Here is a 15,693-nt window from a genome sequence, read left to right as displayed (position 1 = left end):
AGATGATAACGGGCGCGATGAGGGTGCAGCTGGGCTTCCATTGGGCCTTATAGGGCGAGCTTAGTTGCTGGGCCGCATGATGTTGCGAACACGGGACAGCCAGCCAGCCAGCCAGGCCAGGCGCCCTCCATTCATCGATTCCTTACCGTCAGTCCCGTCGGTTCAATCAAATTTCTTCCCATTTGCTGCTAGCCCACAGTAGCTACCTGACTGCCCCGCCGCCGCGTCCGCGTCCCGTCGATTAACCAACACGCAGCCCGCTCTCCTCTCGTCCACCTCGACGTCGCCCTCCCTCTCCTCCCTCCCACTCCACTCGCACCCGCAACACAACCTGCGACCTGACCGACGACTGCAAATTCTCTGCTCGTCCGCCACCTGCCTGCCCTGTTCGTCCCCGCTCGCCTCGCCCGCTCCGCGCGTCCGTCTCCCTAACCCTCTCTCGTCGGTCTTTTCCAAAAGTCTGTCCACCCAACTGTAAGTCCCTTCCTTCCTAATCTAGCACCAGGTCCCTGGCCTGGCCTGGACTGCACTGGACTGGACCCTACTGCCCGCGCCCTTGCCCTGCCCTGCCCTGCCCTGGTCCACGCAAAACCCTCTCTTCGCGCCGTCGCGTGTCCATGGTTGACTCGTCTCCCTGGTGTCGGCATGCTAACGCGACAGCTCCTGCCAGTCTCACTCCAACAAAACACCGCCATGTCCAAGCTTTTCATCGGGTAATCTCTGCCCCCGCTCCAGATTTCAACATGCCCCCGCTGACCTCACCGCAGTGGCCTCGCCTGGCACACTGACGATGCCACTCTTCGCCAAAAGTTCGAAGAGTTCGGCCAGGTCGAAGAAGCCGTGAGTCACCCTCATCGCGTGCCCCCGCGCTTCAATGCGCTTTCTGACGCGCGCCCTCTCTCTCTACAGGTTGTCGTCAAGGACCGCGACACTGGTCGCAGCCGCGGCTTCGGCTTCGTCCGCTTCACCCAGGAGACTGACGCTGAGGCTGCCATCCAGTCCATGAACAACGTCGAGTAAGTTCCGCTGCGCTCCGGCATCGCGACATGCTGCTCGCATTCCCGACGCCCTCTTCTTTTGCTTACCGCGCGACAGATTCGATGGCCGTACCATCCGCGTCGACAAGGCTTCTGAGCGCTCCGGTGGTGGTGGCGGTGGCTTCCGCGGTGGTTATGGCGCTCCTCGTGGCGGCGGCTATGGTGGCGGCTATGGTCAGTCCTTCACTTACGTTCATTGTCCCCAGTGCGGCCAGCAGAGTCCTGCCTGCCAATGCTCCTTGCATGTCGGAGCCCAGACCTATTCTGGCTACCCCTTCGGTCCGCCGGCCCGAGCAGGCTTCTTACACGCGTCAAACAACCTCCCCAGCTTTTATTCTGACATGTCGTTTGCAGGTGGCGGCTATGCGCGCGGCCAGGGCGGTAAGCACGCAGCTCACTCAACAACAACAACAAAGAATCCAACGCTGACGTTTCTTCTCAGGCTACCCTTCCAACGTTCCTTCGTGGGGTCCCGCCGGCGGCGCTGGAGGCTACGGCGGCCAGCAGCAGCCCTACGGAGGCCAGCCCGGCTGGGACCAGGGCCAGGGCCAAGGCCAGGGTCCTCAGGGCGGCTGGTAATTGGGATTCCCCGTCCTTTTTCTGCTGTTCGCGTCAGACCGGCTGGTCTTTGATGACAAGACCACCGGAGTGATACCCACACTCTTTGCGGGCGCCGGGAGGCTCTGCCAGGGCGCAAGGACGGGCGGCTTGGATTTTGTTTACCAAGATTGATTGATTGCATGCATTGGGGGCTGGATGACCGGGTTCGAGGAAAGAAGATAACGAAAACCTGCATGCTGCTCTATGACCGCACCCTGGATGATACCCCGAATGGATTGTCGCAATCTTTGATGGGTTTTGAAGGACAAACGACGGTTGACATGTCGTGATCATGCAGAGGTGGGCCCTTGGCGCCTGCAGACGAGGCGCATGTCGCACGCTGCATGGGCCGGACACACATGTTTGGTGAAGCAAATGGCGAGACTTGAAGCTCAGAGGGCGTACTGTACAACATGAGCTCTGGTCTGATTGGCGACAGGGGACAGGCAGACGGGCCGGTCGCTCGCCGCGAGACCAGCATCCGAAGAAGCTTCGGTGGGCGAGCAAGCTTAACCGGAAAATTATTTGGACCTTGGTTAACCTTTCGGCTCTTGACTGCTGGTCAACACCGTAGCTTTCCGCAGCGAAGACCGGCGGACTGTCGCAGCCCACGTGACGAAAAGCTGCCAGCTGAGGTGGAAATTCCTCAGGGCAGCTTCCAAGACGGCGGTCAGCAGGCCATCCAGCTCCATGGCCTCTGCTGCCATGGACCAATGTCCGTTGCGCGAGAGCTGCGTCGCCCAAGATAGCCCCCCACCCCTCCGCTGAAGCCTTATCGCCGTTGTTGGTGCTTTTTCAACCGATGCTGCGCCCAAGCTGCTCGCCCCGTTTTTGCTCCTCCATCTCGTCCAGGTCAGGTCGGCTTCACGATGAAAGGTTTCTCCACGGCTGAGCAGCACGTCGCGCCGCCTTCGTCCAGCCCGTCCCTGGCGCGCCGCGCCGTGGCTCTGATCCTGTGCGCTGGCCTTGCCTTTTGGACCCTCGGCGGCCTGCATCTGTTCAGCTTCACTGCCGGGCCAATCAGCGCGCAGCATTTAGAACCCACGCCCTTTTCGTGGAACTCTGTAAGGAACCGTCATCTTTTGTCTCAATCTGAAATCTTCACCACCTGCTTTATGCTCGTTCCTTGTCTGACACATGGCAGATTCCGACCACGAAAAAGATTTCACTTGTGCCTTGCCATGGCGACTATCGGTGCACCAAAGTGGAGCTCCCGCTCGACTACTTTAATGGCACCACAGATGGGAAAATCAGCTTGGCCGTGGCCGTGCTTCCCGCCAAAGTCCCCATAACAGATCCACGCTATGGAGGGCCCTTGCTCGTCAATCCCGGCGGACCTGGAGGATCTGGCGTAGATCTCGTTCTCGAGGCTGGCCATTCCATTCAGAATATAGTCGACTCTCCTCTCGACCCCGCCACCACCAACGCAACCACGGCCAAGTATTACACCGTGGTTGGTTTTGATCCCAGAGGCGTTGGACACAGCTCCCCGGGAGCCCACTGCTTCGAAGTCGGGTCGATTCGCGAATCGTGGGAGCTACGCCTTGACGCGCAGGGCATCTTGGGGAGCTCCGATGCCGTCCTTGGTCAGCGCTGGTCCATGATCAACGCGCTGGGAGAAAACTGCGCCGCCACTGCCAACGAATTTGACGTCAAGCACTATGTGTCGACGGCGTCGGTGGCGCGTGACATGCTCGAGCTCGCCGAGTTGTTTGGCCAGCACCGCGAGCTGGAGAGCAAGCGCCTCATCCACCACTCGGTCAAGTGTCAGCGTCGGCCTCTCCCAGCTTCTGCCACGCCCTACGCATACGAGCCCGGCACCGAGAAAGTCCAGTATTGGGGCTTTTCGTACGGCACACTCCTGGGCAGCACCTTTGCATCCATGTACCCGTCAAGGGTGGGGCGGCTAATGTTTGACGGCGTTGTGCACGGGTCTGATTATACCAAGACGCTTTGGTTTGACAACTTGCTGGACACGGAAAAAGAAATGGCAAACTTCTACAGCCGGTGCGCCGAAGGGGGCCCTTCGTCCTGCGAGCTGGCAACGCCCAACGCCACAGCCGCCGACATCGAAGCCACGGTGGCTGCCATCCTGGGCAATCTCTACCAAAACCCGCTGCCTGTCGCGCACGAGCTCTTCCCAGAGGTCATAACGTGGTCCGACGTGCGGCTCTTCATCTTCATGGCCCTGTACGGGCCCATGGAGGGCTTCCCTGCCATGGCCAAGATGCTGAACACGCTACAGCAGGCCGACGCTTCGGCCCGCATGGCAGAGTATCTGTCGTCCAAACACTTTTACGCATGCGCCGCGCCCCCGAATGGCGGCAGCGGAGGAGGTGGTGGAAATGGCAACGATACCCAGGGCGCGCCCGTCGATGGCGAAGCCCTCCAGGCCATCATGTGTGGGGACGGTGACCCGCAGGACTTTCTCAACATCACGGCCTTTGACCGGTTTTGGCATGAGCTCGACGCCCTGAGCCCGACGGCGGGCGCCATGTGGGCCAGGCATCGCATGAATTGCGCGGGGTGGCGGATCCGCCCAGTGTACAGATTCAACGGGTCATTTGGAGGCGAGACGGCCCACCCTATCCTCTGGATTGGCAACACGGCAGATCCAGTGACGCCGGTCATCAAGTGCGGTCTCCCCTGACGTGCCCCTGTCCCCTTGATCCACGCTGTCTCATACTAACACGGCATTCCCTCCAGTGCACAGAAAATGGCAGATCTCTTCCCCGACTCCGTCGTCCTGACCCAAGACTCGCCGGGCCACACGTCGCTCGCCGCCTACAGCCCGTGCACCGTGGCCGCCCTGCGCGCCTACCTACACAACGGCACGCTGCCGGCCGCCGGCACCGTGTGCCAGCCCATCGAGATTCCGTTTGTGCGCCCGCGCCGCAGCGACAGCGAGCACCGCACCCCGTGGGCGGCGGCCAGCTCCATCTCTACATCCGACGTGGACCGTGATGCGGACGCGAGAGAGGTGAGGAACTTGGTGCTCGCGGCTGGCGTGCGTGGTGCCGCCGTCGACGTCGATGAGGTGGTCGAGGCGGGCGTCCACTTTCGACAGGTGAGCCGGGCGTGGAGCCACGGCCGCCACGGCCTTGGTGCCAAGGGGGTTGGAGGGGGGTTGTTCGCATAAGTCACTGTAGAGCGGAGGCAGACAGGGGGAGCTGATGAAGGGGGCCCGCGCGTGCGCGCGTGTCTCCAGCGTAAGTCACGACGAGGAAGAGAAGGAACGGAATGGCCACGTCCAGCATTTCTAAGCTTGTTTGCATTGGGAGCTGCTTCTTGAACTGGAGTAAGAGCCAGCGTGGCAGCGATACGGACAATGAGCGCTTTCCTCTCTCTCTCATCGCCACTACTACCACTAGGCCACCACCAACACACCACCACCACCACCACCACCACCACCACCACCGTGCAAAATTGCGCCTCCACCACAACCATCAAACGCCACAGCAGGCCTACCTACCACGGGGGCTGTCCAGCTTGCGGCTGCAGATGTATGTATTCATGCATGCGTTGTACACACGCACGCATCTACCCGTCTTCTCGTCTGCCTGTCTGTCTGCCTGCCTGCCTGTCTCAGCTGAGCCTCCTCTCAGCTCAGAAGACGTCAACGCCAACGCCAACGACACTGACACGTCAACAAAACAAAAACCACGAACGTACGACGTACGACGCAGCTGAACAGCCGAACAAGCTCTTATGCTCTTCAGCCAAGTCGAGCTGAATCGGAAGCTCCACTCGGACAGCGTGCAGCGACGACACAGGTTTTGGCAACAACTCGTGGGTTTGGTTGGCCGTGTGTCTCCGTCGTTTTGATGCATGCATGCAAGCTTTCTTGGTTGCGTACTTTTGCTTGATCATTCGCATCGTTTCTTCTATTTCGGTTCCTCTCGATTTTCTCCCTCCAATCTCCATTTCTTTTTTGTTCGCAAGCGCCCGCATTCGCATTCTTTGACCTAGCGCCGCCTCCTTTCCCATCTTTTTTTTTTAATTTCGTTTCCTCCTTCCCCTTTGGTGGTGGTGATGGTCGTCGATTGGGCATTGGCATGCACATGTATGATGATGTGGGGGAGGTTGTTGATACGCTTGAGCGGTTCGTTTTAGCTTGGATGGGATTTGGATGACAGGGTCTTCGCCCTCTTTTGATTTCGGTTACGGCTTCAATGCTCACATGTTCGGATTTTCAGTATTCTCCCCCCTCTCTCTCCCCTTCATGTAGTTAGTCAGTCAGTCAGCATAGGCCCGCCCCCGCTTTACATATCCCCCACTCGTACAATATATATGATTATGAACCTACAATGCTCCCCTTTATCATCGTGGTCACTTGCTCTGTTGTTTGTATGAGTGGAGAGCTTGGAGTGACAAATGGAGTGGATGAATACTTGCGCGTCTTTTTCTCGATTGGGCAATCTACCACGCCGAAGAGCTTTGAAGGATGATGGGTGTGACGGGTGGACGAGGCGGAGGAGAAGAAGAAGAAGAAGGAAGCATTGCAGCAAGCAGTTTGTGAGAGAGGGAGAGAGAGAGAGAGAAAGAGAGAGATATGAGAGGCTAGGGCAGTCAGTTAGCAGTCAAGGGCAGACGCGGACCACAAGGTTTAGCCACCACGGTTGTTGACTCATCGCATCGCAGCCAGCCAGCCAGCCAGTTCCTCCTCGCTTGCTCCTCACTTGCTTGCTCGACGTGGACAGATAGATCGACAACAGACTGGGTGAGATGATTATGACGATGACGATGATGATGATGCTTGCTGACATTCATGACAGTAGAACAACTCCGATGATACTCATTGCTCCTATTAATAGGCAGATGATGGATAGACAGACACAACCAGACAATAGTTGGGCGGAGGGAGGGAGGTATAGAGCAGAAAACGCCAAAATTTGAATCGGCAGAAAGAACAATGAACGCAGCAACACCACACTGGCAACACGCGTCTCTCGACAACACAGCTAGCCCTCACCTCCTCTGTCCTCCTCCTCGTCTTTCTCGTATCGGTTGCCCCATCGTCCATTTATCCACCACGCAGCCTGCCCGACACAACCCAATTCGACAAGACGAGGCGTGAATGGAAGTACCCAGATGAGAAAGGTGGACGACAGGAAAGCTTTCCGTCGTGCGTTTCGAGAATTTGGAAGGCGTGTGGATGGTATACTGCTCTCACACATGCTACAAACGACGCCTTGTCTCTTGCTCTCCCTTCTCGACACACCACGCAAATGCGAGTAAAACAGCAAACCGGCAAACCCACCAACGAACAGAGAAAGCAGCAGCAGACAGACCAACAAACAAACAGCACACCTCTCCCCTCTCCCCTCTCACATGCGAGCAAGTAACAGTAAGAAGAAGAAGGAGCAAAAGCAGAGCAAACAAAGTCAAAGCCACACACGGACAGGCAGCCCAAAAGACAACAACAACAAGAAGCAACAAGACAACCGCAACCGACCGGGTGACCCGAAAGCAAAAAGGCTCAACCAGAGCTCTCAATCAACCCATCAATCAATCAATCCGACAAGATGCAGGAAAATGCAAAGCAAAGTGTGCCGCCAATCGTGTTCTTTCCTTCTCTCTCTCTCTCTCTCTCTCTTTCTCTATATCGCAACTCGCGAGCCCTTCCTTGGCCCACTCGTCCATATTGCCGAGGGGGGGATTCCCTTGACTCACCGCATCTCTAAATGCGTGCGTGGCTGGCTGGTTGCAAAAACGCACGCATGGGTATTGCAAAAATGCATGGAATGCTGGATGCTCATTCGTTCCACTCCACTACCGTGAATAGATAGATGATGCATCGTCATGTCGTGTTGCGTCGTCGTCGTTCTTCATGCGTCATGCTCTCATGCGTCTCATTCTTCATGCTTCCATCGTATTCGTCTCTTCGTGTGTTTCGTATATTTTCAAGGGGTCGTATGCGTCGTTTGCTGATGATGAAGTGGGGGGAGGTTGAGTCCATGGCTTGTTGGTGGAATGGAGAGGAGGTGGTGTTATGATTCAGGTCCTTTCGTTTATCGTCCGGTGCGTTGCTACCAGCACGTCCAGGTATCTGGGCGACAGCGGCGCGATAGAGGAGGGGCCGCTCTACACCAGGAGCTCTCCCAAACCCATCCCTCGCCGCCGCCTCTGCGTTTCGGTGAGTCTAACCCGCGTCTCGCCCTCCATGCGATGCTCCTCAATCCACTCCAACGGCACGGCCCGATACCTCTCCCTGTCCCTGCTCTTTTCCATTTTTTGGTGGCTACGCAAAGGCATGGCTTTTGAGCTACGCCCGCGGCGACAAGCACCGCCGCCAACTTTTGCGCTGGCGCCACTCTGCCCCTGCACTTGACCCTGCCCTTGTCGAAGTTCGTGATGTAACGTCGGCGGCGACGACGAGCCCGCCATGGAAAACTGCTCAGCCTCGCCCCATCCACTGCGTTCAAACTCCATGATGCCACCAAATTTAGCGTCAGCGTTGGCGACGAAGAAGCTCGACCCGTCAGGAACCCAGCTAACGCCTGCGATGGGGCCGAAGAAGTCGACCTTCTGGCTCTTTTGGAAGCTCACGGCGTCAATGACATTGACTACGTCGTCCGCCTCGGCGGCCAGCAGCACGCGCCGGCCGCCGCCGACGGGAGAAAAGTGCAGGCTGCGCGGGCATGCCATACTCGAGGTGAACGACGTCAAGGGTTGCGACCAGTTGCGCGCGTCCCAGATGGCGATCGTCGAGTCCTGAGCGCCCGTCGCAACGTGGATTCCGTCGTCGGCCCAGTCGCATGCAAAGGCGTGGTCGCCGTGTACGCGAGGCAGGCGCTGCAGAATGGCGCCAGAGTCGGCATCGGTGATGAGGCCTTCCTCAAAGTCACCGACGAGGACGCGAAGACGCGCATCCGGGGCAGTTGCGGCGCAATTGATGGCCTCCTCGTACTCGTGCGTAGCGGTGAGGGTCGCAGTATTACAGTCGAGGAGTCGTAGGCGGCAGTCGTTGGACGAAAAGGCGGCCGTTGGAACAGAGCCAGCAGTGCGGGCGGGAAAGATGTGTACGTGGTTGGTAATGCCATTGGCATTGTGCGTGATGAAGCCCTGTGTGGGCTTGGTTCCATGCGTGGCAGAGAGCGACGTCAGGGCAAATTCGCCGTGGAAACCACCAGCAATAAGGAGATTGTCCGCAGCCGAGGTGGCCATGGACGTTATGTCAAATGTTGCCGAATGCAGCGGGGAAAAAGAAGTCCGTGCCAGGTCCATGACACAGTTGGTCGACTGACCAAGGGAATCAGTGCGCATTATGCGCGAGCGGCCGGCATAATAAATATCTTGGCGCGAGGTCGCAGAAATCAGGTTGCGGAGCTGAAAGTGAGCGATGAGGGCGTGATGGTTGGTGTTCATTCTCCGAAAGTCGACATATCTCTCGGTGCCTTGTAGTTGTGAAGCCGTTCCTCCATGGACGAAGCTCTGTCCCGTGAGACGGTAGAGCCCCGACCTCGCGTTCCTGGCCTGCTCCCGGGTGGTTTCGAGCTTTTCCCAATTGATACCCTGTAGATCGTGGCTGTTGCCCCGCAGATCATCCCTCGTGATGCTCCTTGGCCGTTGCGAATGTCTGAGTCTTGAAGCCTCGGGGCCAACCTTGGGCAAGCTGCGGTATTCCTTGAGCTGGGAAAGTACCCTCCAATGCTCGACGAATCTGCAAATGTCGGGCTTGAATGAATAGTCGTCGATGGATGGCGTGTTGGCCGCAACATCGTCCAGGTATGACGGCGTCATGAAAAGGGCGTGTCCCAGACTGGACATTGCGGTCCCCGCAACTGCGTCGTCGTTGGCGCTGGCAGACATGGCAAAGGCGCTGCCCGATGGTATGAAGATATTTTGGGATTGCCACGAGGCATTTCCGTCATTGTTGAACAGAGAGTCGTCGACGGCAGGCTGTGCGGGGCCTGATGGCGCGGGCGGAGCAAAGTGCGGTGGCCCGGCTGATGCCAAGTGAGGGTGCGTTTGTGGGATCCATGCGGCGTCGTCCATGTCTGAATCGTCATCGTGGGGCGGCATGTCCAGGTGGTCGTCAATGTCGGCGAGGTAGGCAGGGTCCTGAGAGGCAAGCAGCATGGCAGAGTGCGAAGACTGATGGGTCAGGCGGTGGAGGAGTGAGGGCGGGGAATCGGACGACGAAGTAGAAGCTGGGAACTGGTCCGTGACAGAGGCGGCATGGGAGGTGATGGCATGGCCGAGGGTTGACATTTGGTGTCGAGCGTGGGCGCGGCGCGGCGTAGAAATATTGAGAGGGGGCTAGAAATGGGGAAGGATATGCGAAGAAGTCAACAACGGCGTATGTGCAGGACAGGACAAGCAGGCACGAAAGGCGGTTGGCCAACTACATGTATGTACAGCAGAGCGAGCGAGGGGTGGTGGGTTAGGCAGGGCGCATGGCAAGAGGAGCGAGGTTGATGCGGAGAGGGTGTCTCGGAGGGGCACAGGCCTCGTGCAGGCAACGGTAGGGGAAGCGGAGGGGGTGGTACAATCATGGACGCATGAGGGGCGGAGGATGCTGGTGCTGGCGCTGGGGTGAATGCGCCGTGATGGGATCGAGGTTTAGGTGAGAGTGGAGAGGAGGGGAGGGGAGCGAGCCATCCATGGGGGGCGGCTGGCGCTAGCCGACAGGGCAGGCTAATGTAATAATGTACATACACACGAGCAGCATCTCTTCACCAACTATGTATGTGCCGTACCGGTACTGAATCAATTCTCTCGCTCACGACAACACCACCACCACCACCACCGCTCGCTGAACAGCCATCGCGTGGCCAGCTGGCTCGGGCTCGGGCCTCAGTCGCCTCTCTCAGCCGTTAGGTCGGCCTCGCCTCGTCTCGGCCGTGTGTCATGCCGCGGGCCCAGGGCCAAACGGCTGTGCAACCACGTCGTCCTCGCTCGTCTTCCGAACGCGTCCACCGGCGTCGTCTGCTTCCAGTCGCTTGCATATCCCCAAATGGTCATGGCATGGCCCTTTGCGTTTTCCCGCTGGCTCGCTCGCTCTCCATATTGCTGATCCGATGCTTCCCCAAATTACTACAGCCGCTGTCTCCCTCACTCTCCGCTGCGCTGCATCACCCAATGCTGATCAACACCATGGCCACCCCAGCCCCTGCATGCCCTCGTTGCGCTACGCCCTCTTCATCAACCCTCCGCCCGTCAGCTCGGCGCCCCCCGTTCGTGTCATCCGTGTGACCGCCCACGTTGATGCACTCTTCTACGCTTCAAGTCGGACCATGCCTCCTGTACCCCTGTTGCCCAATCACCCTCGCTCAAATGCACCGCTCCTGCAATCCATGCAACAAACAGCCGCCTTGTGCTACGGCAAATGGTAAAATCGAAATGCCAAAGCAAAATGAAAAAAAAAAAAAAAAATTCTTCCTCTCCTGTTCATATCAGAGCATCAAAAACGCCACCATGCGCCGCTTCTACTCAATCGTACCCCTGCTGCTGCTGCCACTGCGAGTGTTGCTGCTGTGCCGACGCCCAGCCCGCCGAACTCGTCTGTTGCGTCCATCCCGCCGTGGATCCTTTGAGCCGTCGTTCTGGCGCCAACCTTGTTAGCAAACCTCTGCCCAGCTACCCTCTCGTTTTCCACGAAATATTCACGACTTACCAGCTTCAAAGTCTGTCCACCGCTTCATTGTAATCTTGCTGCTGTCAAACTCGCCCTCGTACTCGATGCCCGCCTTCTTCGTCTTCTCTCCCGCCGTCTTGCGCGTGTCACCCCAGCTGAAGTCGTCAAACTTCCAGTAGGCGTACGTCGGGAGCACGAAGTTCCAGATGGGCAGTGAGACCAAGTAGATCATCATCCATGCCACGTAAGACCAGCGGTGAGCCGTGAGAACAATCAAGACGGCCGGCAGACCGAGAATTAGGGCAAGAAGCACCAGCGGGATTGTCGGCACTTCGGTGTGGTTGATGGCCGCCATGATGGCCGCCACGACTATGCTCTGTCAGAATGGGACCTCGGAAATCCCCACAAGAAGAGACTTACTCAGGTAAATGGTAAACGAAATGGCTGCCGGCAGCACCAACGTGCCGACCAACTCAATGAAGACGACGAATTGCATGCTAAAGCAAAACGTCCCGCACAGGTCCCGCACAAGCACGAGCTCCATCAAGTTGTGGACGGTGCTGTTGATCCATCGTCGCCGTTGCGAGAGCAGCACCCTGAACTCGTCGGGAACCGTCGTCTTGCATACCGCCTGGGGTACAAACACCTGCTTGCGTTTCGGAAAAGTCTTGAGCATCAACGTCGACAGATAACGGTCTTCACCGAGAAGAAGCAAGTTCTTCTTGTGCAGCGTGTCCACCACGTTCTCCGAATAGTGCTCGACGACGTCGGGATTTGCCAGGATTGGCACCCAGTAGTTCTGCCCGCCCTTGGGCGCCTTGATCCGGTACATGCAGAAGCATCCAGGGAGACAGGTGACACCGCCAAACACGGATTCAAAAGACTTGGCCTGATGATGAGAGATGAAGTACCTGTTGCTCGTTAGGGAAATTTGCGGGCCTCCGAAAAGCACAGGCCGCACACTTACTCGAACACTTGAATCATCGACACCCACGATTGTCGCTTGTTGGCGATCTTGGTTTCACCGCAAAGGCCCATAATTTCAGGGTCTTTGACCATGGCGGAGATCATGTGCGTCAGGCTGTCGGGGAACACCTTCGTATCGGCATCCACCATGAGCACCGTTTCGTAAAAGTCGGGCGAAATGCCCGTAATTTTCCAGATGCCGTTGAACATTTCGTACTCGAGCTCCGTCATGCGCTCGTCAAACATGACCTTTTGGAGAAACGACATGAGGATGATTTGGCTGTCGCGCTTGCCGCGGTTGCCCGGCTTCGCCTTGTTGGCTTCGTCTGGAGTTCCGCACTTGACCACCACCACCATTGGCACGCGTTGCTGCTTCTCGTGCGGCACCCGCGAAGTGTGCCCGTAATCGTAAAACCCAGAGTAAATCTTGGCCATGTTGTGTCGCTTGGAGCCGCTCGCGACGGCCACGTACGAGTATGGCTGGACCTCTTCGGGTAGTATCGCATGGTCTTTCATCATGCCAAGGCACACGTCCGGGGTCGACAGCTTCTCGCCCTTGCCCTTGATGATGCCATCGCAGATGACGAGAATCAGCTTGTGGCTGTTGGGGTACTCTGTGGTGGCAATCGAATCGAGCGTTGACCGTATTCCCTCCTCGCCTTCAGAGTAGCAAGTCACCAGACAGATTGCGTGCGCCAGAGGGTAGCCAAACGGCTGCCACTCTGCAGGGGGTTGTGGCACAACAGCCTCGTGTATGAAGCCAGCAGGGCCGGATCCCTCCGAATCGCCCATGTAGCTAGTGTTCCTCTGGTCTGAAGTCGGCGGGGCCATCAAGCTGACACGGCTATCGCTGCCGGGCCTGCTCGAGTCGTAGCCGACGGTGAGCTCGCTGCGATTTCCGCCACGAAATGCGGGCTGCATGAGCCGCGCAGAGGAGCTCTGGCTTGCCATTGTTGTTGGCGCCGGCCGGGATTTGCGGGAGTCGATTGCATAAGGGCTGGTGAAGCGCGACGTGTTGGGCAAAAACCTGCTGCCGCGCTTACTGTTGCGATCTGGCGATGGCTGCGCAGCATCAATCAACTTTGGCGGAGGGCGGTAAATGTCTTCGGCCCAGTCTTCAATTTCTTGCTTTCTCTTCTTCGAATCAATGCCGAGGCTTGACCTGTCAGCAGCATACTTTTTGGAGAAAAACCACTGGAACCACAAAGCAAGGACGAACTTGGCAACCACGATAGACAGGATGAAGGCCAACGAGACGTAAAGGACAACTTTGGAGGCAATGCAGCCAATGGTTTCCGTGTCAATCGAGCCCACTTTGATGGTCTCGCTCAGGCAGAGGGCAATTTTCCTGTCCTCGGAAGAAGAAAATGAACGAGTGACGTCGATTCCGCGCAAGTCGGTGTTGTTGCGAATCTCGTCAAACTTGGTAGGATAAGAAACTTGTGTTTTGTTGAACCAATCCAGGAGATTGAGGTCGAGAACATCGCCGTTGTAGACCATCAGGTTGCGACTTGAATTCTTGACGTCTTCCCATGTGAAGTAGACGTCTCCGCTACTCCTGAGAGAATAAAAAGCATCTCTTCCATTGGCCGCCGTGTGACAGGCATAGCCCAAATAATAGGGGGTGGTGAAGTTTGGTTTGGAGGATCCGTCTTGGTTGAACGTGTTGCAGGGAAAATACCATGCGAGCTCGGAGCCGTCGTTTTGGGTGGGGACATCCGAGTCTGGAGCGGCCGTAATCAATCCTTTGCAGTGACCGTTGACGTTTTGAAACAAAAAGCTGCCGTCTTGACCGCCAAACTTGTCCGGCAAGTCAAACAAGATGTTGGTGTTTGCAGGAATGCCAATAGCGGCCGGGTGGCGCGATTCCGAAAGATCGTAGGCTTGGCCGTGGAAAATCATGTATCCTCTGTCGACCTTGTTGACACGCAGTCGCATGGGGCCGCCATTGGGACAAACGGTCTGCGTGAAGCCAAAGGTCAAGAATCCGACGAATGCGCAAATGAGCAAGATGATGCTAATAAGACCAATCTTTTCGCGCCACGCTTGTTGCTGGGCTTTTGCTGGCTTACCCAAGACCTTGAGACAGCAATTTGGACACCAAAAGGTAATGATGGCGCAGTAGATGCTCCACAAGCTGGGTGGTCTTGCGCCTTCGAGGGCGCGCCTGCGTGCTTTTTCTTCGGCAGTCTCCTGGTGGGACCTCTTTCGCGATCTTTTCTCAAGACGGCGCTCACTGGGATTCCGCTTGTGGATTTTTGGGGACTTTTCATTGTAGCTGTTGCCCGAGCTCGTGTGCTGGACTCCAGGGTGGAGATTTTTGATTTCGGTGCTTCCAGAACTCGCCGTCTCAGCGTCGTCAGTGTTTTGAATCAGAGGGTCGATTCCGGTGGTCGAAGGCTGAACATCCATATGCTGGGCATGTTGGCGGTAGTAATAGTTTGGGTGGTCTCGATCAATGCGACTTCGCTCGGGACGGACCAGGCTCTTCTTCTGGCGCAGCTCGGTTGCGGGTAGCACCATTGGATCGTGCTCGGTGTGGGTGGGAGTGCGGGGAGAAGAGGGTGAGTGATGGTGGTGGCGGGGTTGGTCTCTCCGTGGAGAGGACCTGGAGGGGCGCGAATCGTGAGAAGGACGAGCGTCAATGTCTGAAGGTCTGCGACGCCTGGAGGAAGTTTCGCGGTGAGACGACCTCGTGTGCGAAGGGCGGCGCGAGTGGGTATGGTCGCGGCGCCTGGGCGAGGAGGGCTGGGACCTGTGCGGTGCCGACATGTTGCCTCCTGGCGACGGTTAGCTGGCATTCCTCAAGGCTGGGCGAAACAAATACTGACGAAGGGACCAGGCTGGTCCGTTGGGCGCGGCCGGCCGGAAGAAGGAAGAGGAGGGGACGTGTGGTGTTGGAGGAGTAGGTTAGTCAGTCAGTCGGGCGTTGACGAAACGAGGGACGGTCGAGTGGGTAGTGTGGGCGCGGTGTTTGGTGTGTACAGCTTGGGCCGGGGAGATGCAGATTATTGCGTCAAGGCGAAGTCGAATTCCGGTAGCGAGCGAGGGCGTCGCACAGCAGCGCGACCAGAGCAGCGACAGAGGTGTGATGGTAGAAGCAGCGCACGCAGCGTGGGGAGGCCGAACTGGAAAGGCGGATGGTTGGTTGGGTGGGTGGTGGGTGGAAGTGAGGGTTGTTGGATCAACGAGCCGCCGGGATGCCCCTGGTCGCGACGATTGACAGCTGACGGTGCTTTTTTAGCTTTCCTTGTCCTGGACCGGGCAGGGTCATGGATGGCTACAACAGCCTAACATGTGGCTTGGGTTTAGCTTCTAGGTTCGGTTCGCCGTTCCGTTGCTCGAGCAATCCCGCACTGCACTCGGTCTCGGGCAGCCCAAGCGATGGGGAGGCTCTCGCTATTTCTGATGACGGCAATGCGCCTCCCAATAGTGAGCCGCAACGCCCGCGTCCTGTGCTGTGCTGTGCTGTCCTGTCCTCTCGCGTCGCCGCCACAGCCTCTCCGCTGC

The 15,693-nt window shown here is 57.6% G+C and overlaps 4 protein-coding genes across 4 annotated transcripts; 2 read left to right on the top strand and 2 right to left on the bottom strand.

The window, feature by feature from the left end:
- The first annotated feature begins 615 nt into the window (after window positions 1-615).
- Window positions 616-1,895, top strand: J3D65DRAFT_616538 (uncharacterized protein). Its single transcript, XM_066799454.1, has 6 exons — window positions 616-713; window positions 768-840; window positions 910-1,016; window positions 1,096-1,211; window positions 1,392-1,418; window positions 1,480-1,895. Exons 1-6 carry the CDS (start codon window positions 646-648, stop codon window positions 1,614-1,616), a joined length of 528 nt encoding a protein of 175 aa, XP_066657731.1. The 5' UTR covers window positions 616-645; the 3' UTR covers window positions 1,617-1,895.
- Window positions 1,896-2,219: 324 nt separating this feature from the next.
- J3D65DRAFT_254550 (TAP-like protein-domain-containing protein) lies at window positions 2,220-4,871 on the top strand. The gene is made up of 3 exons (XM_066794831.1): window positions 2,220-2,701; window positions 2,782-4,271; window positions 4,344-4,871. Exons 1-3 carry the CDS (start codon window positions 2,507-2,509, stop codon window positions 4,774-4,776), a joined length of 2,118 nt encoding a protein of 705 aa, XP_066657730.1. The 5' UTR covers window positions 2,220-2,506; the 3' UTR covers window positions 4,777-4,871.
- A 2,850-nt stretch (window positions 4,872-7,721) lies between these two features.
- On the bottom strand, window positions 7,722-9,380 carry J3D65DRAFT_549683 (WD40-repeat-containing domain protein; the record flags this gene model as incomplete). Its single annotated transcript, XM_066796963.1, has 1 exon — window positions 7,722-9,380. One exon carries the CDS (start codon window positions 9,378-9,380, stop codon window positions 7,722-7,724), a length of 1,659 nt encoding a protein of 552 aa, XP_066657729.1.
- Window positions 9,381-10,953: 1,573 nt separating this feature from the next.
- Window positions 10,954-15,095, bottom strand: J3D65DRAFT_254448 (chitin synthase-domain-containing protein). The gene is made up of 5 exons (XM_066794830.1): window positions 15,015-15,095; window positions 12,185-14,963; window positions 11,638-12,128; window positions 11,257-11,586; window positions 10,954-11,185 (listed from the first exon to the last, which is right to left on the bottom strand). The coding sequence occupies exons 2-5, from the start codon at window positions 14,953-14,955 to the stop codon at window positions 11,073-11,075; spliced, it is 3,705 nt and encodes a 1,234-aa protein (XP_066657728.1). The 5' UTR covers window positions 14,956-14,963; window positions 15,015-15,095; the 3' UTR covers window positions 10,954-11,072.
- Window positions 15,096-15,693: the final 598 nt, after the last annotated feature.

Source organism: Phyllosticta citribraziliensis (assembly GCF_038025025.1).
Source record: "Phyllosticta citribraziliensis strain CPC 17464 chromosome Unknown J3D65scaffold_3, whole genome shotgun sequence".
In the NCBI taxonomy this organism is placed as follows: Eukaryota; Fungi; Ascomycota; class Dothideomycetes; order Botryosphaeriales; family Phyllostictaceae; genus Phyllosticta; species Phyllosticta citribraziliensis.
This window is presented reverse-complemented; position numbering and strand designations above follow the sequence as displayed.